Raw genomic sequence first — 27,508 nt, 5'->3', positions numbered from 1 at the left:
CAAGGACGGGAGAGCGGCTGACGGCTGCGGGTGAGAGATGGGGCCCTGAGGGGATGTACCGGGGGCCAACCCGACCCCAAATACCCCCGGACCATAGAGGCCGCCATACTACTATAACCCCAAATACCCCCTGACCACCCATAGAGCCCTCTATAACCCCAAATACCCCCTGACCACCCATAGAGCCCTCTATAACCCCAAATACCCCCCGACCACCCATAGAGCCCTCTGTGACCCCAAATACCTCCTGACCACCCATAGAGCCCTCTATAACCCCAAATACCCCCCGACCACCCATAGAGCCCTCTATAACCCCAAATACCCCCTGACCACCCATAGAGCCCTCTGTGACCCCAAATACCCCCTGACCACCCATAGAGCCCTCTGTGACCCCAAATACCCCCCGACCACCCATAGAGCCCTCTATAACCCCAAATACCCCCTGACCACCCATAGTGCCCACTGTGACCCCAAATACCCCCTGACCACCCATAGAGCCCTCTATAACCCCAAATACCCCCTGACCACTCATAGAGCCCTCTGTGACCCCAAATACCCCCTGACCACCCATAGAGCCCTCTGTGACCCCAAATACCCCCTGACCACCCATAGAGCCGTCTATAACCCCAAATACCCCCTGACCACCCATAGTGCCCACTGTGACCCCAAATACCCCCTGACAACCCATAGAGCCCTCTGTGACCCCAAATACCCCCTGACCACCCATAGAGCCCTCTATAACCCCAAATACCCCCTGACCACCCATAGAGCCCTCTATAACCCCAAATACCCCCTGACCACCCATAGAGCCCACTATAACCCCAAATACCCCCTGACCACCCATAGAGCCCTCTGTGACCCCAAATACCCCCTGACCACCCATAGAGCCCACTATAACCCCAAATACCCCCCGACCACCCATAGAGCCCTCTGTGACCCCAAATACCTCCTGACCACCCATAGAGCCCTCTATAACCCCAAATACCCCCTGACCACCCATAGAGCCCACTGTGACCCCAAATACCCCCTGACCACCCATAGAGCCCTCTGTGACCCCAAATACCCCCTGACCACCCATAGAGCCCTCTATAACCCCAAATACCCCCTGACCACCCATAGAGCCCTCTATAACCCCAAATACCCCCTGACCACCCATAGAGCCCACTATAACCCCAAATACCCCCTGACCACCCATAGAGCCCTCTGTGACCCCAAATACCCCCTGACCACCCATAGAGCCCACAATAACCCCAAATACCCCCCGACCACCCATAGAGCCCTCTGTGACCCCAAATACCTCCTGACCACCCATAGAGCCCTCTATAACCCCAAATACCCCCTGACCACCCATAGAGCCCACTGTGACCCCAAATACCCCCTGACCACCCATAGAGCCCACTATAACCCCAAATACCCTCCGACCACCCATAGAGCCCTCTGTGACCCCAAATACCTCCTGACCACCCATAGAGCCCTCTATAACCCCAAATACCCCCTGACCACCCATAGAGCCCTCTGTGACCCCAAATACCCCCTGACCACCCATAGAGCCCTCTGTGACCCCAAATACCCCCCGACCACCCATAGTGCCCACTGTGACCCCAAATACCCCCTGACCACCCATAGAGCCCTCTATAACCCCAAATACCCCCTGACCACCCATAGAGCCCTCTGTGACCCCAAATACCCCCTGACCACCCATAGAGCCCTCTATAACCCCAAATACCCCCTGACCACCCATAGAGCCCTCTATAACCCCAAATACCCCCTGACCACCCATAGAGCCCTCTATAACCCCAAATACCCCCTGACCACCCATAGAGCCCTCTATAACCCCAAATACCCCCTGACCAGCCATAGAGCCCTCTATAACCCCAAATACCCCCTGACCACCCATAGAGCCCTCTATAACCCCAAATACCCCCTGACCACCCATAGAGCCCTCTATAACCCCAAATACCCCCTGACCACCCATAGAGCCCTCTATAACCCCAAATATCCCCCGACCACCCATAGAGCCCTCTGTGACCCCAAATACCCCCTGACCACCCATAGAGCCCTCTATAACCCCAAATACCCCCTGACCACCCATAGAGCCCTCTATAACCCCAAATACCCCCCGACCACCCATAGAGCCCTCTGTAACCCCAAATACCTCCTGACCACCCATAGAGCCCACTGTGACCCCAAATACCCCCCGACCACCCATAGAGCCCTCTATAACCCCAAATACCCCCCGACTACCCATAGAGCCCTCTGTGACCCCAAATACCCCCTGACCACCCATAGAGCCCTCTATAACCCCAAATACCCCCTGACCACCCATAGAGCCCTCTATAACCCCAAATACCCCCCGACCACCCATAGAGCCCTCTATAACCCCAAATACCCCCCGACCACCCATAGAGCCCTCTATAACCCCAAATACCCCCCGACCACCCATAGAGCCCTCTATAACCCCAAATACCCCCTGACCACCCATAGAGCCCTCTATAACCCCAAATACCCCCTGACCACCCATAGAGCCCTCTATAACCCCAAATACCCCCTGACCACCCATAGAGCCCACTATAACCCCAAATACCCCCTGACCACCCATAGAGCCCTCTATAACCCCAAATACCCCCCGACCACCCATAGAGCCCTCTATAACCCCAAATACCCCCTGACCACCCATAGAGCCCTCTATAACCCCAAATACCCCCTGACCACCCATAGAGCCCTCTATAACCCCAAATACCCCCCGACCACCCATAGAGCCCTCTATAACCCCAAATACCCCCCGACCACCCATAGAGCCCACTATAACCCCAAATTCCCCCCCCGACCACCCATAGAGCCCTCTGTGACCCCAAATACCCCCCGACCAGCCATAGAGCCCTCTGTGACCCCAAATACCCCCTGACCACCCATAGAGCCCTCTATAACCCCAAATTCCCCCCCGACCACCCATAGAGCCCTCTGTGACCCCAAATACCCCCTGACCACCCATAGAGCCCTCTATAACCCCAAATACCCCCTGACCACCCATAGAACCCTCTATAACCCCAAATACCCCCTGACCACCCATAGAGCCCTCTATAACCCCAAATACCCCCTGACTACCCATAGAGCCCTCTATAACCCCAAATACCCCCTGGCCACCCATAGAGCCCTCTATAACCCCAAATACCCCCTGACCACCCACAGAGCCCTCTATAACCCCAAATACCCCCTGACCACCCATAGAGCCCTCTATAACCCCAAATTCCCCCCCGACCACCCATAGAGCCCTCTGTGACCCCAAATACCCCCTGACCACCCATAGAGCCCTCTATAACCCCAAATACCCCCCGACCACCCATAGAGCCCTCTATAACCCCAAATACCCCCTGACCACCCATAGAGCCCTCTGTGACCCCAAATACCCCCTTACCATAGAGGCCGCCATACTACTATAACCCCAAATACCGCCTGACCACGCATAGAGCCCTCTGTGACCCCAAATACCCCCTTACCATAGTGCCCTCCACACCGGTTTAACCCCAAATACTCCTGCTCCACCTCCCATAGTGGCATCTATAACCCCAAATACCCCCTGACCCTCCTCATAGTGCCCTCCATACCCCTATAATTCCCCCTGACCACCCATAGAGCTCTCTATAACTCCAAATACCCCCTGACCATAGAGGCCGCCATACTCCTCTAATCCCCAAATATGCTGACCCTCCTCATAGTATTCTCCATACTCCTATAATTCCCAAACCTCCACTGACCACCCATAGTGCCCTCTATAACCCCAAATTCCCACTGACCACCCATCGTGCCCTCCACACTGCTGTAACCCCACATACCCACTGATCCCCCCTGTCCTTACCCCAGATACCACCTGCCTTTACCATATCGTCCTCCTCACATATGTGACCCTCTGAGTACAGCTCTAACCCCTCTCCCCAATATCTGAACCTCCATTCTCCTCACCAAAGTCCCCAGCCCACAGACCCCTCCCTCTCTGTACCCACAGACCCCTCCCTCTCTGTACCCCCAGTCCCCTCCCTATTAGGAGATACATGTGGAGCGGTATACTGCTGATGTGGATAGCGCCCCATAGTGGTGGCCAGCTATTCACACAGGGGACTTGGGGACACCAAATTCCCCTTTGCTCCAGTTGTCGGGGTCTGGGGGCCTTACTTATTATATTCAGCAGCGCCTTAGCCCCCCCTATTGCCTAGATTCAGAGTGACAACTGCTCTGGGTACAGTTCTGGCTGACAGATGGTTGTCAGTGCTCCGTCCTCCTTCTTACAGACCAGGAGATGAGCGGTGACTCTACAGTCATGGCGGCCGAGGAGACGACGACCTCCGGACCATCGCTGGACTCTGAGGAGCAGCAGGAGAGGATACAGGCGCGCAGGCTCCGGATCGCGGCCCGGATAGAGGCCAAAAGACGGTGAGACCCAGCCAGGGCTTGTCTTGTGTCCTGCGCCCCTGCGCCCCGTCCCCTCAGCTCATGTTTTGGATGTTTACATGTTGATATGGTCACATTTCGGACAGGGAGGCTCTTGGAGAAGACCCCAGCACCGTAAATGTACGTAAGGAGACGCCCCGCAAGAGCTACAAGCAGATGGATGACAGCAGGCAGGTGAGTGCCTCAGGTAACCACTAATGGCAGCCATCACACTGCTTTTAGGGGTTGTCACCCCGCTTTCTGCAGAGTCTGAATGGCGGGTATAAAGCTGCATAGTGATTTAATTACAGCTTCATACTCCCTCTACTCCTAACCTGTCCTTGTGTCAGTATACACTGTCATTCTAGTATTTTATTTATGAACCCTGAAGGTCAGGATGAACAACGCTCCAGCATGGGGAGGAGACGTGATATAGCGTACGGCCTGTAGTCATCAGTAGGTATCACACCTCACACATGCCATACATTGCTGCAAACACTGAGGGGGTGGCCCCGACCCCTCTCAGCTGGAGGGGCCCCTCAGCCTGGTACAGGGCCCCACACCTGACATGTTCTACATACTAAGCCTGTCACTGTCATTACTGGTAGCATTCAGGTCAGGAGCCTGAAGTCTGGATATTATAGTGTGGTGCTATACAGGAGGGGGTGCTCTGCTGGTAGAGATTGGACCACTGTGGAGCATATAATACTGTGTGGGGGCCACTGCGGAGCATATTATACTATGTGGGGGCCACTGCGGAGCATATAATACTGTGTGGGGGCCACTGCGGAGCATATACTACTATGTGGGGACCATTGTAGAGCATATAATACTGTGTGGGGCTATGTGGTGGTATACAGGAGGGGGCGCTCTGCTGATAGACATTGGACCACTGCAGAGCATATAATACTTTGTGAGGGCTACTGCAGAGCATATAATACTGTGTGGGGACCATTGTGGAACATATAATACTGTGTGGGGGCCACTGCAGAGCATATAATACTGTGTGGGGACCACTATGGAGCATATAATACTGTGTGGGGACCACTATGGAGCATATAATACTGTGGGGGGACTACTGCAGAGCATATAATACTGTGTGGGGCCACTGTGGAGTATATAATACTGTGTGGGGACCACTATGGAGCATATAATACTGTGGGGGGGGGGGCTACTGTGGAGCATATTATACTGTTTGGGGGCCATTGTTGAACATATAATACTGTGTGGGGGCCATTGTGGAACATATAATAATGTGTGGGGGCCATTCTGGAACATATAATACTGTGTGGGGGCCATTGTGGAACATATAATACTGTGTGGGGGCCATTGTGGAACATATAATACTGTGTGGGGGCCATTGTGGAACATATAATACTGTGTGGGGGCCATTGTGGAACATATAATACTGTGTGGGGGCCATTGTGGAACATATAATACTGTGTGGGGGCCACTGCGGAGCATATAATACTGTGTGGGTTCCCCTCACTATTTATATCACACAGTATTATAATCAAAAACTGAGTAACAAAAACAGCCAGGGCAATATAGGCATAAAAAACAAAAAAACCCAGACCAAACGTAACTATCAAAAATATAAATTTTATTAATCTAAAAATACACAAACATGTAGACATAAATAACAATTAATGGAGGAGCTGAAGTGCCCACAAAAAATGAGCAGGTAGGAAGGTGGCATATAAGAATGTACTCAGTCAGCTGGGGTGCCGAACATACCAAAGCAGTAAATATAAAACCCCACATATATAAAAGATAAGAGTGAACAACAAATGCCTGAGTGAAAGTGAAGACAAAGTGATAAATCATCACATAACTGCAACGTGCAACTCTTAATGGAAATAGTGAAAAAACAATGAGGTAAGTATATAAGTTACTGTGAAAAGCAATAAATAAGAATAACCAAATTATAAAGGTATGGATGGAACCCCCTATAAAGCCGTTACCTATACCACATAGACGACCTGCACACGCCCGACGCGTGTTTTGCTCACTAAAGAGCTTCGTCAAGGGACAATGATGGTCACAAGATGGTAAGTATTTAAGCAACACAAATAAAATACACCTGTACCAAACATCAGTATAAAATAAAAGATAAATACCGGCATATCAGCTTAATAGTCATGACGTGTTAGCTGCAACGAGCGCCCGGAAAGATGGCGGACCAGGAACACACGGCGCATGCGCCGCCACAACGTAAACTGCAGGGCCCCAGAATGTATATGCCCATACCAAGATGGCCGCTTACTACGGGGCAACCAAAAATGGCCGTCATGTAGATATCATGATAATACAAATCTCGCGCATAGTTAATACCAGACGAGATTAAAGCAACGGCATCTCCCTGCGCAAGCGCAGATGGAAGTACACCACAGGTATATTTCCGCCCCCTTGTGGTGTACTTCCATCTGCGCTTGCGCAGGGAGATGCCGTTGCTTTAATCTCGTCTGGCATTAACTATGCGCGAGATTTGTATCATCACGATATCTACATGACGGCCATTTTTGGTTGCCCCGTAGTAAGCGGCCATCTTGGTATGGGCATATACATTCTGGGGCCCTGCAGTTTACGTTGTGGCGGCGCATGCGCCGTGTGTTCCTGGTCCGCCATCTTTCCGGGCGCTCGTTGCAGCTAACACGTCATGACTATTAAGCTGATGTGCCGGTCTGAGAGACGACTGTCCCGCCACTACCGCTCTGCAGGTCTCCTGTACACAATTGTTTTGGGATTATTCTCTAACAGGTTCGCCATGGCAAGTATATAACGTCAGAGTCTTGTAGAGGAGGACAGCGCCACCTGGTGGCCACAGTGTGTACTTGTGACTAGTCACTGTCTGCAGCTCAAGTTCTATTCTACAATTCTACAGCCTGGTCTGAAGACGGCTCAGAACATCCTGCATCCTGCAGATACGTCAGATACATCCGCTGCTCAGCCCCTACAAGCTATTAGTAGGAATCTGGCAGTCCCTGGGACAGACCCACAACCATCACCTGCAAACAGCCATAGTGATCCTTGTAATATTGAGCTCCACCTCTCCTCAGGCAGTGACATCACGTCCATCAGTCACATGACCGTGCTGCAGCTCAGTCCTATTCACATAAATGGGGCTGAGCTGCAGTACCAAGCACAGCCACTATTCAGGCATAACCTTCTTTGACCATCATCCTCCTGCTTGTTGATGGTTTCCAGGTTACAATAGATTTTTTCTAGACATACAGCCAGGCTTCACAATAGCTTTCACTTTAGATGGGCCTCCGCCCAGGAGGTCTCACTTCTTCTGCTGCAGAGGGCGCCCCCCGGAGCCCTGGCTTGGTCAGTGCATTTTATAATTGATGTTATCTCCCCGCAGAGGCTCGGCAAGCTGGTGAGTGATGGGACACAACTGGTGACAAACATCCAAGTGGCCGCAGACGCCAGGGAGACCCAACGGAGAGTGGAGGAAGAGGAGCTGAGGAGGCTGAGGTGGGTGAACAACCACTTAAAGGGATATGCTCATATCATAGACCTCTATACTCCGGGATCACAGCTATATGGGGAGACCCCTGTACTATCAGGGTCGGGCGCCGGCTGCTCCATCCAGGTTATGGGTGTCCTTTGTGTTCACCCTGAGATCTGGCACAATCCCACAGGTTCTTACTCCTCTTTTTTTCAGGGTGGAGAAGATCGAGAACGAGGCCAAGAGCAGTTTTGAGAGATTCGAAGACATCACTAAAAAGTGGCTGCTGAGCGGGGAGGTGCGGATAGCGCAGGAGCTGTGGGCGCTGCTGAACTCACAGCAACAACAGTGCGGCCAGCTGATCGAGGACAAGAACAACCTGATCGGGGAGCTGCAGCAGGTGAGGGACCACTGTCAGACCCAGACACCCTGAGCTCTGCCATTAAAGGAGTCCCCCACCAAAGAAAGTTCGGCAAACGCATTGAAATGAGCGGAGCATGTGCTGCCCGACCAACGTTCCTCTTCACAAAAGTCTGCTGTGCTCCTGATCATTGGGGGTCTCAGCAGTTGGCCCTCCATTGATCTTTGGTGGAAGACCCCTTTATTAATCCTGCAGAGTACTCCTGATTTTGCTTAGCCCCATCTTAGAGAGAACTGTGCAGCCATACAGTGACAGATGCACAGTTCTCTCTATCGCCATCTCTTTGACCAATGCAAAGAGGAACTGGGAAGCTGAAGAGGAAAATAACCGATAGACACCCAATAAGCAGCTTTAACCCTTTAGTTTGGAATCTTAAATTTAACCATTTAACTACTGTAGGCCACTGGAGATTCTTAAAGGAACCCCTTTACTGGTCTAGACACAAACACTATAACACCCTCCCTGACTTACACATTATAGATACTGGAATTAAAGGGGATACCTGAGCAAATAGATAGGTCACCAATATCAGACTGACGAAGACCTGACACCAAGGACCCCCGACAGTCAGATCCTCTCAGCAGCTGCAGAGTCGGAAGCAGATAGCGCCGTTCTCCTTGTAGTTACTGCAGATCAGCTCATGTACAAGTGAATGTGAACAAGACCCAGATCCGAAAAAGGTCAATCAGTCATACCCCCATTACACTCCCTAAGCCCCCCACACAGGGCAGGGGTAGGTCATCCACCGTTAGGATCTATTTTCAGAAAATAGTTGATCCTTTTGAGTCTTTTCCAGGAGCTGAAGAGGAAGGACGATCAGTACGTGAAGGACCTGAAGAAACAATCCGAGGACATCAGCCTTCTGATCGAGAGGATGGAGGAGCAAGTCCGGAGCCTCGGCAAGACGTACCGCGAGGAGCTGCTGCAGATAGAGGTAAGTAGATGTATGTGGGGTGTACACCCAGCTTTCCCAGAGTCACATATAATGTTATATTGCTATCCAGTGATGACAGGCCGGGGCTGTGACAACCTGCAGATTTATTTCATGTCTGAGAAAAAAGTGAGACGTCTCCTTATACCTGCAGAAAGCCTTTGAGCAAGAGCGCAGAGATCTGCTGGATAAGAACCAGAAGAAGTGGGAGCAGGGGATGCAGACGAGGCGCGACAAGGAGGTAAGTACACAACTCTGCTGTGTCTCTGTACTATATGGAGGACTCTGCCGTGTCTCTGTACTATATGGAGGACTCTGCTGTGTCTCTGTACTATATGGAGGACTCTGCTGTGTCTCCGTACTATATGGAGGACTCTGCTGTGTCTCTGTACTATATAGAGGACTCTGCTGTGTCTCTGTACTATATAGCGGACTCTGCTGTGTCTCTGTACTATATGGAGGACTCTGCTGTGTCTCTGTACTATATAGCGGACTCTGCTGTGTCTCTGTACTATATAGCGGACTCTGCTGTGTCTCTGTAGTATATGGAGGACTCTGCTGTGTCTCTGTACTATATAGCGGACTCTGCTGTGTCTCTGTACTATATGGAGGACTCTGCTGTGTCTCTGTACAATATAGCGGACTCTGCTATGTCTCTGTACTATATAGCGGACTCTGCTATGTCTCTGTACTATATGGAGGACTCTGCTGTGTCTCTGTACTATATGGAGGACTCTGCTGTGTCTCTGTACTATATGGAGGACTCTGCTGTGTCTCTGTGCTATATAGCGGACTATGCTGTGTCTCTTTAGCTGGACAGTCTGGTGACCAGGATGCGGATGGTGGAGCAGTACGAGCAGCAGCTGAACCAGCTCCGGGTACAGGATGGCGAGGAATATAACATCATCAAGATAAAGCTGGAGACGGATGTACAGGTCAGTGCTGGGGCAGTGTATGGAGCTGTGTATGGAGCTGTGTGAGGAGCTGTGTATGGGGCTGTGTGTGGAGCTGTGTATGGGGCTGTGTATGGAGCAGTGTATGGAGCTGTGTATGGGGCAGTGTATGGGGCAGTGTATGGAGCTGTGTATGGGGCAGTGTATGGAGCTGTGTATGGGTAGTGTCTGGGGCAGTGTATGGAGCTGTGTATAGGGCAGTGTATGGAGCTGTGTATGGGTAGTGTATGGAGCAGTGTATGGGGCGGTGTATGGAGCTTTGTATGGGGCAATGTATGGAGCAGTGTATGGGGCGGTGTATGGAACTGTGTATGGGGCAGTGTATGGAGCTGTGTATGGGGCGGTGTATGGAGCTGTGTATGGGGCAATGTATGGAGCTGTGTATGGAGCTCTGTATGGGGCAGTGTATGGAGCTGTGTATGGGGCAATGTATGGAGCTGTGTATGGGGCAGTGTATGGGGCTTTGTATGGAGCTGTGTATGGAGCGGTGTATGGAGCTGTGTATGGGGCTGTGTATGGAGCTGTGTATTGGGCAGTGTATGGAGCTGTGTATGGGGCAATGTATGGAGCTGTGTATGGGGCTGTGTATGGGGCAGTGTATGGGGCTGTGTATGGAGCTGTGTATGGGGCAGTGTATGGAGCTGTGTATGGGGCTGTGTATGGGGCGGTGTATGGAGCTGTGTATGGGGCCGTGTATGGGGCGGTGTATGGAGCTGTGTATTGGGCAGTGTATGGAGCTGTGTATGGGGCGGTGTATGGAGCTGTGTATGGGGCGGTGTATGGAGCTGTGTATGGGGCAGTGTATGGGGCAATGTATGGAGCGGTGTATGGGGCTGTGTATGGGACGGTGTATGGGGCAGTGTATGGAGCAGTGTATGGAGCTGTGTATGGGGCAGTGTATGGAGCTGTGTATTGGGCAATGTATGGAGCTGTGTATGGGGCGGTGTATGGAGCTGTGTATGGGGCGGTGTATGGAGCTGTGTATGGGGCGGTGTATGGAGCTGTGTATGGGGCAGTGTATGGGGCAATGTATGGAGCGGTGTATGGGGCTGTGTATGGGACGGTGTATGGGGCAGTGTATGGAGCAGTGTATGGAGCTGTGTATGGGGCAGTGTATGGAGCTGTGTATTGGGCAATGTATGGAGCTGTGTATGGGGCGGTGTATGGAGCTGTGTATGGAGCTGTGTATGGGGCGGTGTATGGAGCTGTGTATGGGGCAGTGTATGGAGCTGTGTATGGGGCAATGTATGGGGCAGTGTATGGAGCTGTGTATGGGGCAGTGTTTGGAGCTGTGTATGGGGCAATGTATGGGACGGTGTATGGAGCTGTGTATGGGGCAGTGTATGGGGCTGTGTATGGAGCTGTGTATGGGGCTGTGTATGGGACAGTGTATGGCGCAGTGTATGGAGCTGTGTATGGGGCAGTGTATGGCGCAGTGTATGGAGCTGTGTATGGGGCATTATATGGAGCTGTGTATGGGGCAGTGTATGGGGCTGTGTATGGAGCTGTGTATGGGGCTATGTATGGGGCTGTGTATGGGGCGGTGTATGGAGCTGTGTATGGGGCGGTGTATGGAGCTGTGTATGGGGCAGTGTATGGAGCTGTGTATGGGGCAGTGTATGGAGCTGTGTATGGGGCTGTGTATGGAGCTGTGTATGGGGCAGTGTATGGGGCTATGTATGGGGCAGTGTATGGCGCAGTGTATGGAGCTGTGTATGGAGCTGTGTATGGGGCAGTGTATGGCGCAGTGTATGGGGCATTATATGGAGCTGTGTATGGGGCAGTGTATGGGGCTGTGTATGGAGCTGTGTATGGGGCAGTGTATGGAGCTGTGTATGGAGCTGTGTATGGGGCAGTGTATGGCGCAGTGTATGGCGCAGTGTATGGAGCTGTGTATGGAGCTGTGTATGGGGCAGTGTATGGCGCAGTGTATGGGGCATTATATGGAGCTGTGTATGGGGCAGTGTATGGAGCTGTGTATGGGGCTGTGTATGGAGCTGTGTATGGGGCTGTGTATGGAGCTGTGTATGGGGCAGTGTATGGGGCAGTGTATGGAGCTGTGTATGGGGCTGTGTATGGAGCTGTGTATGGGGCAGTGTATGGGGCTGTGTATGGAGCTGTGTATGGGGCTGTGTATGGGGCAATGTATGGGTCGGTGTATGGAGCTGTGTATGGAGCTATGTATGGGGCTATATTGCAGGTTTTTGCCTCTTATTTCCTATGAAGAGTTAATACTGCAGCATACAACGACCTGTCACACAGTTATGGTGCGGCCCGTTCCTGCTCCTGTATTACTGCACCCAGAAATGGGGCACAAGTTCCCACAGACACCCCAAGCTCCTATAGTGCCATGGTATGGTCAGGGGTTCACATACTTTTGTCCGTATAGTGTACTGTGACCCCCTCGTCCAGTCCCTTATGTGACCCCTCTGTCCCGGGCTGTAGATCCTCCAGCAGCAGCTCCAGCAGATGAAGGCCACCTACCAGCTGAACCAGGAGAAGCTCGAGTATAACTTCCAGGTGCTGAAGAAGAGGGACGAGGAGAACACCATCACCAAATCCCAGCAGAAGAGGAGGATCACACGGTAACCTGCAGTGGCTTACATCCCAACAGCTGAGGGGTTGTTACAATGTATCTAGTCCAGACAATGCTCATTGAGTTATATTCAATGTTCCAACTAAGATTGTGTGGCCAGTGAGCAGGGCAGTTTGGATCCTGACTGTAAAGGAAGCAGATGTGCAGGGACATAGGCTTATAGTATTACTGTATCCAGACCTAGCACAGTGAACTTTATCGTCCACATCCCTGGTGATCTAGAGAAGTGAGGAGGCTGTATCCCTGGTGATCTAGGATAGTGAAGGAGGCTGTAGCCCTGGTGATCTAGGATAGTGAAGGAAGCTGTAGCCCTGTTGATCTAGGGTAGTGAAGGAAGCTGTAGCCCTGTTGATCTAGGGTAGTGAAGGAAGCTGTAGCCCTGTTGATCTAGGATAGTGAAGGAAGCTGTAGCCCTGGTGATCTAGGATAGTGAAGGAGGCTGTAGCCCTGTTGATCTAGGATAGTGAAGGAGGCTGTATCCCTGGTGATCTAGGGTAGTGAAGGAGGCTGTATCCCTGGTGATCTAGGATAGTGAAGGAGGCTGTATCCCTGGTGATCTAGGGTAGTGAAGGAGGCTGTATCCCTGGTGATCTAGAGTAGTGAAGGAGGCTGTATCCCTGGTGATCTAGGGTAGTGAAGGAGGCTGTATCCATGGTGATCTAGAGTAGTGAAGGAGGCTGTATCCATGGTGATCTAGGGTAGTGAAGGAGGCTGTATCCCTGGTGATCTAGAGAAGTGAGGAGGCTGTATCCCTGGTGATCTAGGATAGTGAAGGAGGCTGTAGCCCTGGTGATCTAGGATAGTGAAGGAAGCTGTAGCCCTGTTGATCTAGGGTAGTGAAGGAAGCTGTAGCCCTGTTGATCTAGGATAGTGAAGGAAGCTGTAGCCCTGTTGATCTAGGGTAGTGAAGGAGGCTGTAGCCCTGGTGATCTAGGATAGTGAAGGAGGCTGTAGCCCTGTTGATCTAGGATAGTGAAGGAGGCTGTATCCCTGGTGATCTAGGGTAGTGAAGGAGGCTGTATCCCTGGTGATCTAGGGTAGTGAAGGAGGCTGTATCCCTGGTGATCTAGAGTAGTGAAGGAGGCTGTATCCCTGGTGATCTAGGGTAGTGAAGGAGGCTGTATCCATGGTGATCTAGGGTAGTGAAGGAGGCTGTATCCCTGGTAATCTAGGATAGTGAAGGAAGCTGTAGCCCTGTTGATCTAGGGTAGTGAAGGAGGCTGTATCCCTGGTGATCTAGGGTAGTGAAGGAGGCTGTATCCCTGGTGATCTAGGGTAGTGAAGGAGGCTGTATCCCTAGTGATCTAGGGTAGTGAAGGAGGCTGTATCCCTGGTGATCTAGGGTAATGAAGGAAGCCGTATCCCTGGTGATCTAGGGTAGTGAAGGAGGCTGTAGCCCTGGTGATTTAGGGTAGTGAAGGAGGCTGTATCCCTAGTGATCTAGGGTAGTGAAGGAGGCTGTATCCCTGGTGATCTAGGGTAGTGAAGGAGGCTGTATCCCTAGTGATCTAGGGTAGTGAAGGAGGCTGTATCCCTGGTGATCTAGGGTAGTGAAGGAGGCTGTATCCCTGGTGATCTAGGGTAGTGAAGGAGGCTGTATCCCTAGTGATCTAGGGTAGTGAAGGAGGCTGTATCCCTAGTGATCTAGGGTAGTGAAGGAGGCTGTATCCCTGGTGATCTAGGGTAGTGAAGGAGGCTGTATCCCTGGTGATCTAGGGTAGTGAAGGAGGCTGTATCCCTGGTGATCTAGGGTAGTGAAGGAGGCTGTATCCCTGGTGATCTAGGGTAGTGAAGGAGGCTGTATCCCTGGTGATCTAGGGTAGTGAAGGAGGCTGTATCCCTGGTGATCTAGGGTAGTGAAGGAGGCTGTATCCCTGGTGATCTAGGGTAGTGAAGTAGATTGTATCCTGTTGATCTAAGATAGTCAAGGAGGCTGTATCCCTGGTGATCTAGGGTAGTGAAGGAGGCTGTATCCCTGGTGATCTAGAGTAGTGAAGGAGGCTGTATCCCTGGTGATCTAGGGTAGTGAAGGAGGCTGTATCCATGGTGATCTAGGGTAATGAAGGAGGCTGTATCCATGGTGATCTAGAATTGTGAAGGAGGCTGTATCCATGGTGATCTAGGGTAATGAAGGAGGCTGTATCCCTGGTGATCTAGGGTAGTGAAGGAGGCTGTATCCATGGTGATCTAGGGTAGTGAAGGAGGCTGTAGCCCTGGTGATCTAGGATAGTGAAGGAGGCTGTATCCCTGGTGATCTAGGGTAGTGAAGGAGGCTGTAGCCCTGGTGATCTAGGGTAGTGAAGGAGGCTGTTTCCCTGGTGATCTAGGATAGTGAAGGAGGCTGTATCCCTGGTGATCTAGGGTAGTGAAGGAGGCTGTATCCATGGTGATCTAGGGTAGTGAAGGAGGCTGTATCCCTGGTGATCTAGGGTAGTGAAGGAGGCTGTATCCATGGTGATCTAGGATAGTGAAGGAGGCTGTAGCCCTGGTGATCTAGAGTAGTGAAGGAGGCTGTATCCCTGGTGATCTAGGGTAGTGAAGGAGGCTGTATCCATGGTGATCTAGGGTAGTGAAGGAGGCTGTATCCCTGGTGATCTAGGATAGTGAAGGAGGCTGTAGCCCTGGTGATTTAGGGTAGTGAAGGAGGCTGTATCCCTGGTGATCTAGGGTAGTGAAGGAAGCCGTATCCCTGGTGATCTAGGGTAGTGAAGGAGGCTGTAGCCCTGGTGATTTAGGGTAGTGAAGGAGGCTGTATCCCTGGTGATCTAGGGTAGTGAAGGAGGCTGTATCCCTGGTGATCTAGGGTAGTGAAGGAGGCTGTATCCCTGGTGATCTAGGGTAATGAAGGAAGCCGTATCCCTGGTGATCTAGAGTAGTGAAGGAGGCTGTAGCCCTGGTGATCTAGGGTAATGAAGGAAGCCGTATCCCTGGTGATCTAGAGTAGTGAAGGAGGCTGTAGCCCTGGTGATCTAGGGTAATGAAGGAGGCTGTATCCCTGGTGATCTAGGGTAGTGAAGGAGGCTGTATCTCTGGTGATCTAGGGTAGTGAAGGAGGCTGTATCCCTAGTGATCTAGGGTAGTGAAGGAGGCTGTATCCCTGGTGATCTAGGGTAGTGAAGGAGGCTGTATCCCTGGTGATCTAGGGTAGTGAAGGAGGCTGTATCTCTGGTGATCTAAGGTAGTGAAGGAGGCTGTATCCCTGGTGATCTAAGGTAGTGAAGGAGGCTGTATCTCTGGTGATCTAAGGTAGTGAAGGAGGCTGTATCCCTAGTGATCTAGGGTAGTGAAGGAGGCTGTATCCCTGGTGATCTAGGGTAGTGAAGGAGGCTGTATCCCTGGTGATCTAGGGTAGTGAAGGAGGCTGTATCCCTGGTGATCTAGGGTAGTGAAGGAGGCTGTATCCCTGGTGATCTAGGGTAGTGAAGGAGGCTGTATCCCTGGTGATCTAGGGTAGTGAAGGAGGCTGTATCCCTGGTGATCTAGGGTAGTGAAGGAGGCTGTATCCCTGGTGATCTAGGGTAGTGAAGTAGATTGTATCCTGTTGATCTAAGATAGTCAAGGAGGCTGTATCCCTGGTGATCTAGGGTAGTGAAGGAGGCTGTATCCCTGGTGATCTAGAGTAGTGAAGGAGGCTGTATCCCTGGTGATCTAGGGTAGTGAAGGAGGCTGTATCCATGGTGATCTAGGGTAGTGAAGGAGGCTGTATCCATGGTGATCTAGAATTGTGAAGGAGGCTGTATCCATGGTGATCTAGGGTAGTGAAGGAGGCTGTATCCCTGGTGATCTAGGGTAGTGAAGGAGGCTGTATCCATGGTGATCTAGGGTAGTGAAGGAGGCTGTAGCCCTGGTGATCTAGGATAGTGAAGGAGGCTGTATCCCTGGTGATCTAGGGTAGTGAAGGAGGCTGTAGCCCTGGTGATCTAGGGTAGTGAAGGAGGCTGTTTCCCTGGTGATCTAGGATAGTGAAGGAGGCTGTATCCCTGGTGATCTAGGGTAGTGAAGGAGGCTGTATCCCTGGTGATCTAGGGTAGTGAAGGAGGCTGTATCCCTGGTGATCTAGGGTAGTGAAGGAGGCTGTATCCATGGTGATCTAGGATAGTGAAGGAGGCTGTAGCCCTGGTGATCTAGAGTAGTGAAGGAGGCTGTATCCCTGGTGATCTAGGGTAGTGAAGGAGGCTGTATCCATGGTGATCTAGGGTAGTGAAGGAGGCTGTATCCCTGGTGATCTAGGATAGTGAAGGAGGCTGTAGCCCTGGTGATTTAGGGTAGTGAAGGAGGCTGTATCCCTGGTGATCTAGGGTAGTGAAGGAGGCTGTATCCCTGGTGATCTAGGGTAGTGAAGGAAGCCGTATCCCTGGTGATCTAGGGTAGTGAAGGAGGCTGTAGCCCTGGTGATCTAGGGTAGTGAAGGAGGCTGTATCCCTGGTGAGCTAGGGTAGTGAAGGAGGCTGTATCCCTGGTGATCTAGGGTAGTGAAGGAGGCTGTATCCCTAGTGATCTAGGGTAGTGAAGGAGGCTGTATCCCTGGTGATCTAGGGTAATGAAGGAAGCCGTATCCCTGTTGATCTAGGGTAGTGAAGGAGGCTGTATCCCTGGTGATCTAGGGTAGTGAAGGAGGCTGTATCTCTGGTGATCTAGGGTAGTGAAGGAGGCTGTATCCCTGGTGATCTAGGGTAGTGAAGGAGGCTGTATCCCTGGTGATCTAGGGTAGTGAAGGAGGCTGTATCTCTGGTGATCTAAGGTAGTGAAGGAGGCTGTATCTCTGGTGATCTAAGGTAGTCAAGGAGGCTGTATCCCTGGTGATCTCCGATAGTGAAAGAGTTAATGTGAATGTTTGTGATAATCGAGGACAATAACATAGTTAATGACAGTATCCTTGTGGTTTAGGGCAGTGAAATGGTTAACGTATAATTCATAGCTCCCCTTTGAAAGGGCAGTGAAAGGGTTAATGCTGCGAACCTGGTGTCCAGTGGGTTACTCCAGGCTCCGACGCTGTCCTGGCCTGCAAAAGGATGGAAAATGCTGATTGTATCTTTGCTCTGATCATAGAGTTGGATGCAGTAGGAGAGAGAGAGAACTCTGCAGCTGTAACTCTATGGCTGCACAGTTCTCTCTAGGAGTGGATAGAGTGGTTCAGTAGCGGTCTGCCCAATCTGTAAGGGAAGAACCTGAGGAGACTGACTGCACCTTCCCTCACCAGGGGTCGCTTCCATATTCTCATTGTTTTCAGATTACAAGACGTGGTGAACAATCTGAAGATAAAGCTGGAGAAACAGATCAAGCAGTACAGAGAGGAGAACCAAGCGCTGAGCGACGACTTCAAGAGGATCGCCGAGCAGTACAAGGAGCTGCAGAAGAAACTCAGGTCAGGCCACCACGACTACATAATGAAGTTCTGGCTGACATGCTGACTGTTTCCTCTTACAACAGAGAGTTGTGACTTCATCTCATCACCTTTATCCACACCAGACATTTTGCAGCTGTAGATGCGAAGAAGTTCCAGGACATCTGGGTGATGAACGAAGAGGAGATGAAGCAGCTGGTGCAGAAGGCGCTGGAGGTCGATCGCATTATACACCAGCAGCAGCTCGGACTCCCATGGAAGGCACCGGGTCTGGGGTTCATGGACAACGTCGGGCCGCTGGTCGTGAAGCCCAAGGAGCAGAAGACAGCCAGCATGGTGGCGCAGGAAGTGATGAGAGTCTCCGGTGAGAATCGGCTCACAGAGTGGGGGAGGGCTTGTGCTGCAGCTAGTCGCCTTACAGACAGGACCGATCGAAAATTTGTAAGAATTAGGGAGGGTCCAGTCAGCAGGGCAGGAACAGCGCTCTTTCTATGGAGTCCAGGGGGAGGAGCTTACTTCTGCTAGCCCTTGATTGGCCTCAAGGGTGAAGGGTTCATTTATAGATACCCAGACCAAAAGAGAGCACCATTACTACCGTCGTAGTCCTTAGTAGGACCTATTTGAGGACCATTTCTGGTCCTGTAACCTCCTTTATGTCACCCACAGGAAGCAGCCGAGATACGGAGACCCCCGGACACATGGAACGCTCCGACTCTTCATCTCAACCGTATTCTCCACGGACCGTAAAGCAGATCCTGGAAGTGCTGTGCGATGAGTCTGTAAGTGTCGGGGGAGGGGTGCAGACTGGTCCTGTGATGTCATCACTGCTTTATTTATTAATTTTTTTGCAGGGGTTCCTGATGGAGAATAAACTGGTGCAGCTGCTGTCCCCGCTGGAAAGAGACGAGCGCTCCCTCATACGGCTGGACGCCATATTTGGGGTACGTCAATGCGATGAATCGGCAGTAAATACCCCTCTCTCTGACCCCGGTACCCGGCTCCTTACCCGCTGTCTCATCCTGTACAGGCTCTGCAGGTGGAAGTCGCCGACGACGTCTACAAACTTGTCGACTTTTTCGTGAAATACAGACAGCAGCAAGAGCGACCTCCACAGGTAGGAGAAGCCATTACACCTGCACCGATATGGGAAGAAGCCGTCACATCCTCCTCTAGATGGTCAGAGGTCAACTTGACATGAGGTCACATGACTTCTTACTTGCTGTTCCATCTGACTTGGAGCAAGGACTCCTCTTGTTCTGTAGGAGTCAGGGGGGAGGAGCTTTAGAAGATGATTGATAGGACATTATAGACGCGGCCTGGTAAAGCGTGTCCTAGACACGGCAAACTGGTCTCCTGACTACAAGCTGGCCCAAGTTCTGACCCGCCATGTATACTGACGTAGTCCTGACTCATCTCTCTGCATTCTCTAAGGATGGAGAAGAAGGACCTCAGGATGAAGATAAGAGCCTTGACCAAACTGACCTCATACACCCCAACGATGTGCTGCGAGCGCTGAGAGCCTTCACCATGGAGCTGCACCACCAGAGGTAGGTGTCCTGGAGCGTTCCACTGGTGGGGGCGTCTGTTCTATAGGTTCATATGTCACTTATATTATAGGGAGAAGCCACATCTGAGGCAGACGGGGGCCGAAGAGCGGGACAGCAGCGAGGATGCCGCTTATTGGAGTGCGTGTGCGCAGGTCATCCCACCATCACAGCTCAAGATCTGGGACGCCCTGGAATCCGCCATGGAGAAATATTAGTACGTCCGGTACCTTATACCCTACATACCATCTCCAGGTTCTACCTCATAGTCTTGCTCTAGAAATGGTGATGATGTCATCAGTTTTTCATGAGTTACATTCAGAGTGGGCTCTGCTGTACTGCGTTGCGAAAGATGAAGGGTTTACACCAGGTTTGACGTAGAAAACACTACAAATCCCATAATACAATGCAACGGAGGGCAGGACGGTGTAGGATCTTGGCTCAGGATCCGAATCCTGTTCTACAGAGTTGTGACCGCAGCTTTGAGTGTGACTAGAGACACAGAGTTATGTTTTCTCCTGAGGATTCACGTCCGTTTTGTCTTCTCTGCATTTCAGCGATGTCCTGATCAACCGATCGCAACTGATCACCGAAACGTCCTCTCTGAGGCAGCAGAACACAGAACTGAGAATGTTATTACATCAATACCTCAACTCCAAGGTAAGGACAGTTGGGTCTACGATACTGACCAATGTCTCCCGTGCGGGCTCCGGGCATGTGACAGGTATATTTGAGGGTCAGTACAAGGTCAGCAGTAATATATAGATCCTACACAAACTGTAAATACCGCCATATAGTCAAGAAAGATGGATGTTGGAAAGCTGAGTGGGTGTAGGGGGAGGTAGCAGTGCTGAGTGTGTTAGGGGGAGAGAAGGTGTATGGAGGGAGCAAACATGAAAGTAGCATTGTGGATGTATGGGGGAAGGGTGGAGGTAGCAGTGCTGAGTGTGTTAGGGGGAGAGAAGGTGTATGCAGGGGGCAAACATGAAAGTAGCATTGTGGATGTATGGGGGAAGGGTGGAGGTAGCAGTGCTGAGTGTGTTAGGGGGAGAGAAGGTGTATGCAGGGGGCAAACATGAAAGTAGCATTGTGGATGTATGGGGGAAGGGTGGAGGTAGCAGTGCTGAGTGTGTTAGGGGGAGAGAAGGTGTATGGAGGGAGCAAACATGAAAGTAGCATTGTGGATGTATGGGGGAAGGGTGGAGGTAGCAGTGCTGAGTGTGTTAGGGGGAGAGAAGGTGTATGGAGGGAGCAAACATGAAAGTAGCATTGTGGATGTATGGGGAAGGGTGGAGGTAGCAGTGCTGAGTGTGTTAGGGGGAGAGAAGGTGTATGGAGGGAGCAAACATGAAAGTAGCATTGTGGATGTATGGGGAAGGTTGGAGGTAGCAGTGCTGAGTGTGTTAGGGAGAGAGAAGGTGTATGGAGGGAGAAAATATGAAAGTAGCATTGTGGATGTATGGGGGAAGGGTGGAGGTAGCAGTGCTGAGTGTGTTAGGGGGAGAGAAGGTGTATGGAGGGGGCAAACATGAAAGTAGCATTGTGGATGTATGGGGAAGGTTGGAGGTAGCAGTGCTGAGTGTGTTAGGGGGAGAGAAGGTGTATAGAGGGGGCAAACATGAAAGTAGCATTGTGGATGTATGGGGAAGGTTGGAGGTAGCAGTGCTGAGTGTGTTAGGGGGAGAGAAGGTGTATGCAGGGGGCAAACATGAAAGTAGCATTGTGGATGTATGGGGAAGGGTGGAGGTAGCAGTGCTGAGTGTGTTAGGGGGAGAGAAGGTGTATGGAGGGAGCAAACATGAAAGTAACATTGTGGATGTATGTGGGAAGGGTGGAGGTAGCAGTGCTGAGTGTGTTAGGGGGAGAGAAGGTGTATGGAGGGAGCAAACATGAAAGTAGCATTGTGGATGTATGGGGGAAGGGTGGAGGTAGCAGTGCTGAGTGTGTTAGGGAGAGAGAAGGTGTATGGAGGGGGCAAACATGAAAGTAGCATTGTGGATGTATGGGGGAAATGTGGAGGTAGCAGTGCTGAGTGTGTTAGGGGGAGAGAAGGTGTATGGAGGGGGCAAACATGAAAGTAGCATTGTGGATGTATGGGGAAGGTTGGAGGTAGCAGTGCTGAGTGTGTTAGGGGGAGAGAAGGTGTATGCAGGGGGCAAACATGAAAGTAGCATTGTGGATGTATGGGGGAAGTGTGGAGGTAGCAGTGCTGAGTGTGTTAGGGGGAGAGAAGGTGTATGCAGGGGGCAAACATGAAAGTAGCATTGTGGATGTATGGGGAAGGGTGGAGGTAGCAGTGCTGAGTGTGTTAGGGGGAGAGAAGGTGAATGGAGGGAGCAAACATGAAAGTAGCATTGTGGATGTATGGGGGAAGGGTGGAGGTAGCAGTGCTGAGTGTGTTAGGGGGAGAGAAGGTGTATGGAGGGGGCAAACATGAAAGTAGCATTGTGGATGTATGTGGGAAGGGTGGAGGTAGCAGTGCTGAGTGTGTTAGGGAGAGAGAAGGTGTATGGAGGGAGAAAATATGAAAGTAGCATTGTGGATGTATGGGGAAGGGTGGAGGTAGCAGTGCTGAGTGTGTTAGGGGGAGAGAAGGTGTATGCAGGGGGCAAACATGAAAGTAGCATTGTGGATGTATGGGGGAAATGTGGAGGTAGCAGTGCTGAGTGTGTTAGGTGGAGAGAAGGTGTATGGAGGGAGAAAATATGAAAGTAGCATTGTGGATGTATGGGGAAGGGTGGAGGTAGCAGTGCTGAGTGTGTTAGGGGGAGAGAAGGTGAATGGAGGGAGCAAACATGAAAGTAGCATTGTGGATGTATGGGGGAAGGGTGGAGGTAGCAGTGCTGAGTGTGTTAGGGGGAGAGAAGGTGTATGGAGGGAGCAAACATGAAAGTAGCATTGTGGATGTATGGGGGAAGGGTGGAGGTAGCAGTGCTGAGTGTGTTAGGGGGAGAGAAGGTGTATGCAGGGGGCAAACATGAAAGTAGCATTGTGGATGTATGGGGGAAGTGTGGAGGTAGCAGTGCTAAGTGTGTTAGGGGGAGAGAAGGTGTATGCAGGGGGCAAACATGAAAGTAGCATTGTGGATGTATGGGGGAAGTGTGGAGGTAGCAGTGCTGAGTGTTTTAGGGGGAGAGAAGGTGAATGGAGGGAGCAAACATGAAAGTAGCATTGTGGATGTATGGGGGAAGTGTGGAGGTAGCAGTGCTGAGTGTGTTAGGGGGAGAGAAGGTGAATGGAGGGAGCAAACATGAAAGTAGCATTGTGGATGTATGGGGGAAGGGTGGAGGTAGCAGTGCTGAGTGTGTTAGGGGGAGAGAAGGTGTATGGAGGGAGCAAACATGAAAGTAGCATTGTGGATGTATGGGGAAGGGTGGAGGTAGCAGTGCTGAGTGTGTTAGGGGGAGAGAAGGTGTATGGAGGGAGCAAACATGAAAGTAACATTGTGGATGTATGTGGGAAGGGTGGAGGTAGCAGTGCTGAGTGTGTTAGGGGGAGAGAAGGTGTATGGAGGGAGCAAACATGAAAGTAGCATTGTGGATGTATGGGGGAAGGGTGGAGGTAGCAGTGCTGAGTGTGTTAGGGGGAGAGAAGGTGTATGGAGGGGGCAAACATGAAAGTAGCATTGTGGATGTATGGGGGAAATGTGGAGGTAGCAGTGCTGAGTGTGTTAGGGGGAGAGAAGGTGTATGGAGGGGGCAAACATGAAAGTAGCATTGTGGATGTATGGGGAAGGTTGGAGGTAGCAGTGCTGAGTGTGTTAGGGGGAGAGAAGGTGTATGCAGGGGGCAAACATGAAAGTAGCATTGTGGATGTATGGGGGAAGTGTGGAGGTAGCAGTGCTGAGTGTGTTAGGGGGAGAGAAGGTGTATGCAGGGGGCAAACATGAAAGTAGCATTGTGGATGTATGGGGAAGGGTGGAGGTAGCAGTGCTGAGTGTGTTAGGGGGAGAGAAGGTGAATGGAGGGAGCAAACATGAAAGTAGCATTGTGGATGTATGGGGGAAGGGTGGAGGTAGCAGTGCTGAGTGTGTTAGGGGGAGAGAAGGTGTATGGAGGGGGCAAACATGAAAGTAGCATTGTGGATGTATGTGGGAAGGGTGGAGGTAGCAGTGCTGAGTGTGTTAGGGAGAGAGAAGGTGTATGGAGGGAGAAAATATGAAAGTAGCATTGTGGATGTATGGGGAAGGGTGGAGGTAGCAGTGCTGAGTGTGTTAGGGGGAGAGAAGGTGTATGCAGGGGGCAAACATGAAAGTAGCATTGTGGATGTATGGGGGAAATGTGGAGGTAGCAGTGCTGAGTGTGTTAGGTGGAGAGAAGGTGTATGGAGGGAGAAAATATGAAAGTAGCATTGTGGATGTATGGGGAAGGGTGGAGGTAGCAGTGCTGAGTGTGTTAGGGGGAGAGAAGGTGAATGGAGGGAGCAAACATGAAAGTAGCATTGTGGATGTATGGGGGAAGGGTGGAGGTAGCAGTGCTGAGTGTGTTAGGGGGAGAGAAGGTGTATGGAGGGAGCAAACATGAAAGTAGCATTGTGGATGTATGGGGGAAGGGTGGAGGTAGCAGTGCTGAGTGTGTTAGGGGGAGAGAAGGTGTATGCAGGGGGCAAACATGAAAGTAGCATTGTGGATGTATGGGGGAAGTGTGGAGGTAGCAGTGCTGAGTGTTTTAGGGGGAGAGAAGGTGAATGGAGGGAGCAAACATGAAAGTAGCATTGTGGATGTATGGGGGAAGTGTGGAGGTAGCAGTGCTGAGTGTGTTAGGGGGAGAGAAGGTGAATGGAGGGAGCAAACATGAAAGTAGCATTGTGGATGTATGGGGGAAGGGTGGAGGTAGCAGTGCTGAGTGTGTTAGGGGGAGAGAAGGTGTATGGAGGGAGCAAACATGAAAGTAGCATTGTGGATGTATGGGGGAAGGGTGGAGGTAGCAGTGCTGAGTGTGTTAGGGGGAGAGAAGGTGTATGCAGGGGGCAAACATGAAAGTAGCATTGTGGATGTATGGGGGAAGTGTGGAGGTAGCAGTGCTAAGTGTGTTAGGGGGAGAGAAGGTGTATGCAGGGGGCAAACATGAAAGTAGCATTGTGGATGTATGGGGGAAGTGTGGAGGTAGCAGTGCTGAGTGTTTTAGGGGGAGAGAAGGTGAATGGAGGGAGCAAACATGAAAGTAGCATTGTGGATGTATGGGGGAAGTGTGGAGGTAGCAGTGCTGAGTGTGTTAGGGGGAGAGAAGGTGAATGGAGGGAGCAAACATGAAAGTAGCATTGTGGATGTATGGGGGAAGGGTGGAGGTAGCAGTGCTGAGTGTGTTAGGGGGAGAGAAGGTGAATGGAGGGAGCAAACATGAAAGTAGCATTGTGGATGTATGGGGGAAGGGTGGAGGTAGCAGTGCTGAGTGTGTTAGGGGGAGAGAAGGTGTATGGAGGGGGCAAACATGAAAGTAGCATTGTGGATGTATGTGGGAAGGGTGGAGGTAGCAGTGCTGAGTGTGTTAGGGAGAGAGAAGGTGTATGGAGGGAGAAAATATGAAAGTAGCATTGTGGATGTATGGGGAAGGGTGGAGGTAGCAGTGCTGAGTGTGTTAGGGGGAGAGAAGGTGTATGCAGGGGGCAAACATGAAAGTAGCATTGTGGATGTATGGGGGAAATGTGGAGGTAGCAGTGCTGAGTGTGTTAGGTGGAGAGAAGGTGTATGGAGGGAGAAAATATGAAAGTAGCATTGTGGATGTATGGGGGAAGGGTGGAGGTAGCAGTGCTGAGTGTGTTAGGGGGAGAGAAGGTGTATGGAGGGAGCAAACATGAAAGTAGTATTGTGGATGTATGGGGGAAGTGTGGAGGTAGCAGTGCTGAGTGTGTTAGGGGGAGAGAAGGTGTATGGAGGGAGCAAACATGAAAGTAGCATTGTGGATGTATGGGGGAAGGGTGGAGGTAGCAGTGCTGAGTGTGGTGGAAAGCAAACATGACAGTGGTAGTGTTGTTTCTGAGTGTGTGGAGCAGGAATACATGAAAGCAGTAGAGCGAGCTGTGGGTGTGGAGATGTGAGTGTAGCAAAGCAGAACATGTAGGGAATGTGGAGGTAGCAAAGCTGTGTGTGTATAACAAGCATGTGTGTAGGAAGAAAGGGAAAGCAAGGAAAATATGTGAAGATAATACGACATGTTTAGTAATAGTTCATAAGTAGTCCTCACTCTGGAGCTAAGCAAGATCCTGAGATGTTTTGGGCACTGCCATGGGTAGGACACTCATGCCTCTTGCTCCTCTGCTTTCTGTGAACACTCAGAACCTGCGTCTCTCATGTTATGTCTTCTTTTTAGATCAATGCAGAGCTGGAGATTCCTCCCACGCAGACCCTGCAGGTAGACTCCGCCTACACCTGATACAGACATGTAGATGGTGGCCGATAATAACATGGCACACATCTGACCAATAAAAGTGGTGGTAGATCAATGGTCATGTGTCATGTGATGTGTCATGTGATGGGTATTGGAATGTTCTACATTACCTGAAGGGGGGGATGGGTATGTTCCAGGTTCAGCCTCTGATGTGAGCACAATGAAGCACATGACGCGGGTCCGCTCTTGTTGTCAGACATGTTCTTTAATCCAGTGATGCAACCATTGTTACAAAACACAGACTAGAAGAGATGTCACATGATAAAGGAACCGCCCCCCCCGCTGAATATCGTTCCCGCCCACGCTGTGCACCTCGTGATGTCATCCTGAGTTGCCTATATGTGATACTGTCTCAGCAATGCACATTACCCAGCATGTCATGGTACCGCCACGGCACGTATCTAAGCTCCTCCCCCCTTCATGCGCCAGGGTTGAGGAATCTCTGGTTGAGCACCCCTGGCATTGTATACAAGGACAGCGCAACAAACACGAGCGCCATGGCAGCCAGGAGGAAGCCAAAGAGATGCCACTTGTAATGCCTCCAGAGCAGCACTCCCACGATACGCAGAGGATTCAGCAGCCACATCAGACTGGTATTAGGACGACTGGAGCCGCGGATTCACCATTTTATTGTAACAATCGATAAAACAACAAACACAAAAACAGACGAAACAGGAAGAAAAAAAAACAATAAACAGAAAAAAAATTATAATTCACTCAGCGAAACTTATAAATAAAATTCTTTACAAAGTTCACAACTCAAATTATTGCAAAGCAGGAAAGGAATCCTTACAATGAAAGGGGAGGGGCTAAAACAGGAAGGAAACCAATATTGCTATAGGGGAGGAGCTAGTGATGTCATGATGAGGTCACACATCAAACGCAAACTGGGCCTGAATAGTGGCGAGAGTTTCCCAGCGCTCGTGAGCGGTTCTTGTGCTTGGGTGTGTACTGAAGCTGTGTCGTGCCAGTGGTTTATTGCATTGGTTTAATGTCATCGCAACTGGTCCCAAATTAAAGGGGGGGCCTTTTGCCACCGACGCCAACTCTTTGTGTGATCAGTTTCTACTGATTCCATCGCAGTTGGAATTTTTTCTCTAGCCCACACCCTTCCTGAGCAAACATTGCAGTTAGTTTCAGCACCCCATGCATTTACTAGGCTCTCTATTGTTAGGTGGGCGGTCCTGGGCTGGAGAAGATAGTCTGGGACCCATCTACCTAACAAAAGCACCCATTGCCCAGGAACGGTGGGGGCTAGAGAAAAAATTCCAACTGCGCCAGAATCAGTGGAGCAGCGCCTATTAAAGGATGCAAAGAGTTGGGAGTTCGTGGAGGTGGTAAAAGGTCCCCTTTAAGCATAAATTGGTGAGTTCTGGGAAATGTAGACATTTCATAACCCTTCTCACATCTAAGGCTAGAGCTAAGCGACCACTTGGGTCAGGTAGTGATTCGGG

The 27,508-nt window shown here is 51.1% G+C and overlaps 2 protein-coding genes across 3 annotated transcripts in view; one reads left to right on the top strand and one right to left on the bottom strand.

The window, feature by feature from the left end:
- Positions 1–26,590, top strand: DRC1 (dynein regulatory complex subunit 1). 2 transcript variants are annotated; one of them, XM_075269343.1, is made up of 19 exons: positions 1–30; positions 4,287–4,428; positions 4,533–4,620; positions 7,793–7,905; positions 8,096–8,279; positions 9,097–9,234; positions 9,386–9,472; positions 10,044–10,166; positions 12,630–12,769; positions 18,011–18,145; positions 18,250–18,488; positions 18,791–18,903; positions 18,976–19,065; positions 19,152–19,238; positions 19,556–19,671; positions 19,742–19,885; positions 20,226–20,328; positions 25,977–26,018; positions 26,484–26,590. In XM_075269343.1, the coding sequence occupies exons 2-19, from the start codon at positions 4,295–4,297 to the stop codon at positions 26,487–26,489; spliced, it is 2,082 nt and encodes a 693-aa protein (XP_075125444.1). In that variant the 5' UTR covers positions 1–30; positions 4,287–4,294; the 3' UTR covers positions 26,490–26,590. The 2 variants fall into 2 exon arrangements, with proteins under 2 accessions (XP_075125444.1, XP_075125443.1); XM_075269342.1 differs by lacking the exon at positions 26,484–26,590 and having other exon boundaries at positions 25,977–26,138.
- OTOF (otoferlin) overlaps positions 26,368–27,508 on the bottom strand; it is a 188,936-nt gene continuing 187,795 nt past the window's right edge. Inside the window, exon 46 of the mRNA XM_075269335.1 lies at positions 26,368–26,659. Within this exon, the coding sequence (XP_075125436.1) occupies positions 26,473–26,659 (187 nt within the window). The 3' untranslated portion in view covers positions 26,368–26,472. The remainder of the gene's footprint in view (positions 26,660–27,508) is intronic.

Source organism: Leptodactylus fuscus, chromosome 3, assembly GCF_031893055.1.
Source record: "Leptodactylus fuscus isolate aLepFus1 chromosome 3, aLepFus1.hap2, whole genome shotgun sequence".
Lineage (NCBI taxonomy): Eukaryota > Metazoa > Chordata > Amphibia > Anura > Leptodactylidae > Leptodactylus > Leptodactylus fuscus.
The sequence above is the reverse complement of the archived record's forward strand: the minus strand, read 5'-3'. Positions and strand labels throughout refer to the sequence as shown.

What these genes read in the sequence shown, in the direction of transcription:
- DRC1 (XM_075269342.1), top strand. Translation starts at nt 4,295, where the DNA reads ATGAGCGGTGACTCTACAGTCATGGCGGCCGAGGAGACGACGACCTCC. An exon ending in AGACGAGGCGCGACAAGGAG is followed by an intron (nt 9,473 to 10,043) that starts GTAAGTACACAA and finishes GTGTCTCTTTAG; the next exon opens with CTGGACAGTCTGGTGACCAG. An exon ending in ATCAATACCTCAACTCCAAG is followed by an intron (nt 20,329 to 25,976) that starts GTAAGGACAGTT and finishes TCTTCTTTTTAG; the next exon opens with ATCAATGCAGAGCTGGAGAT.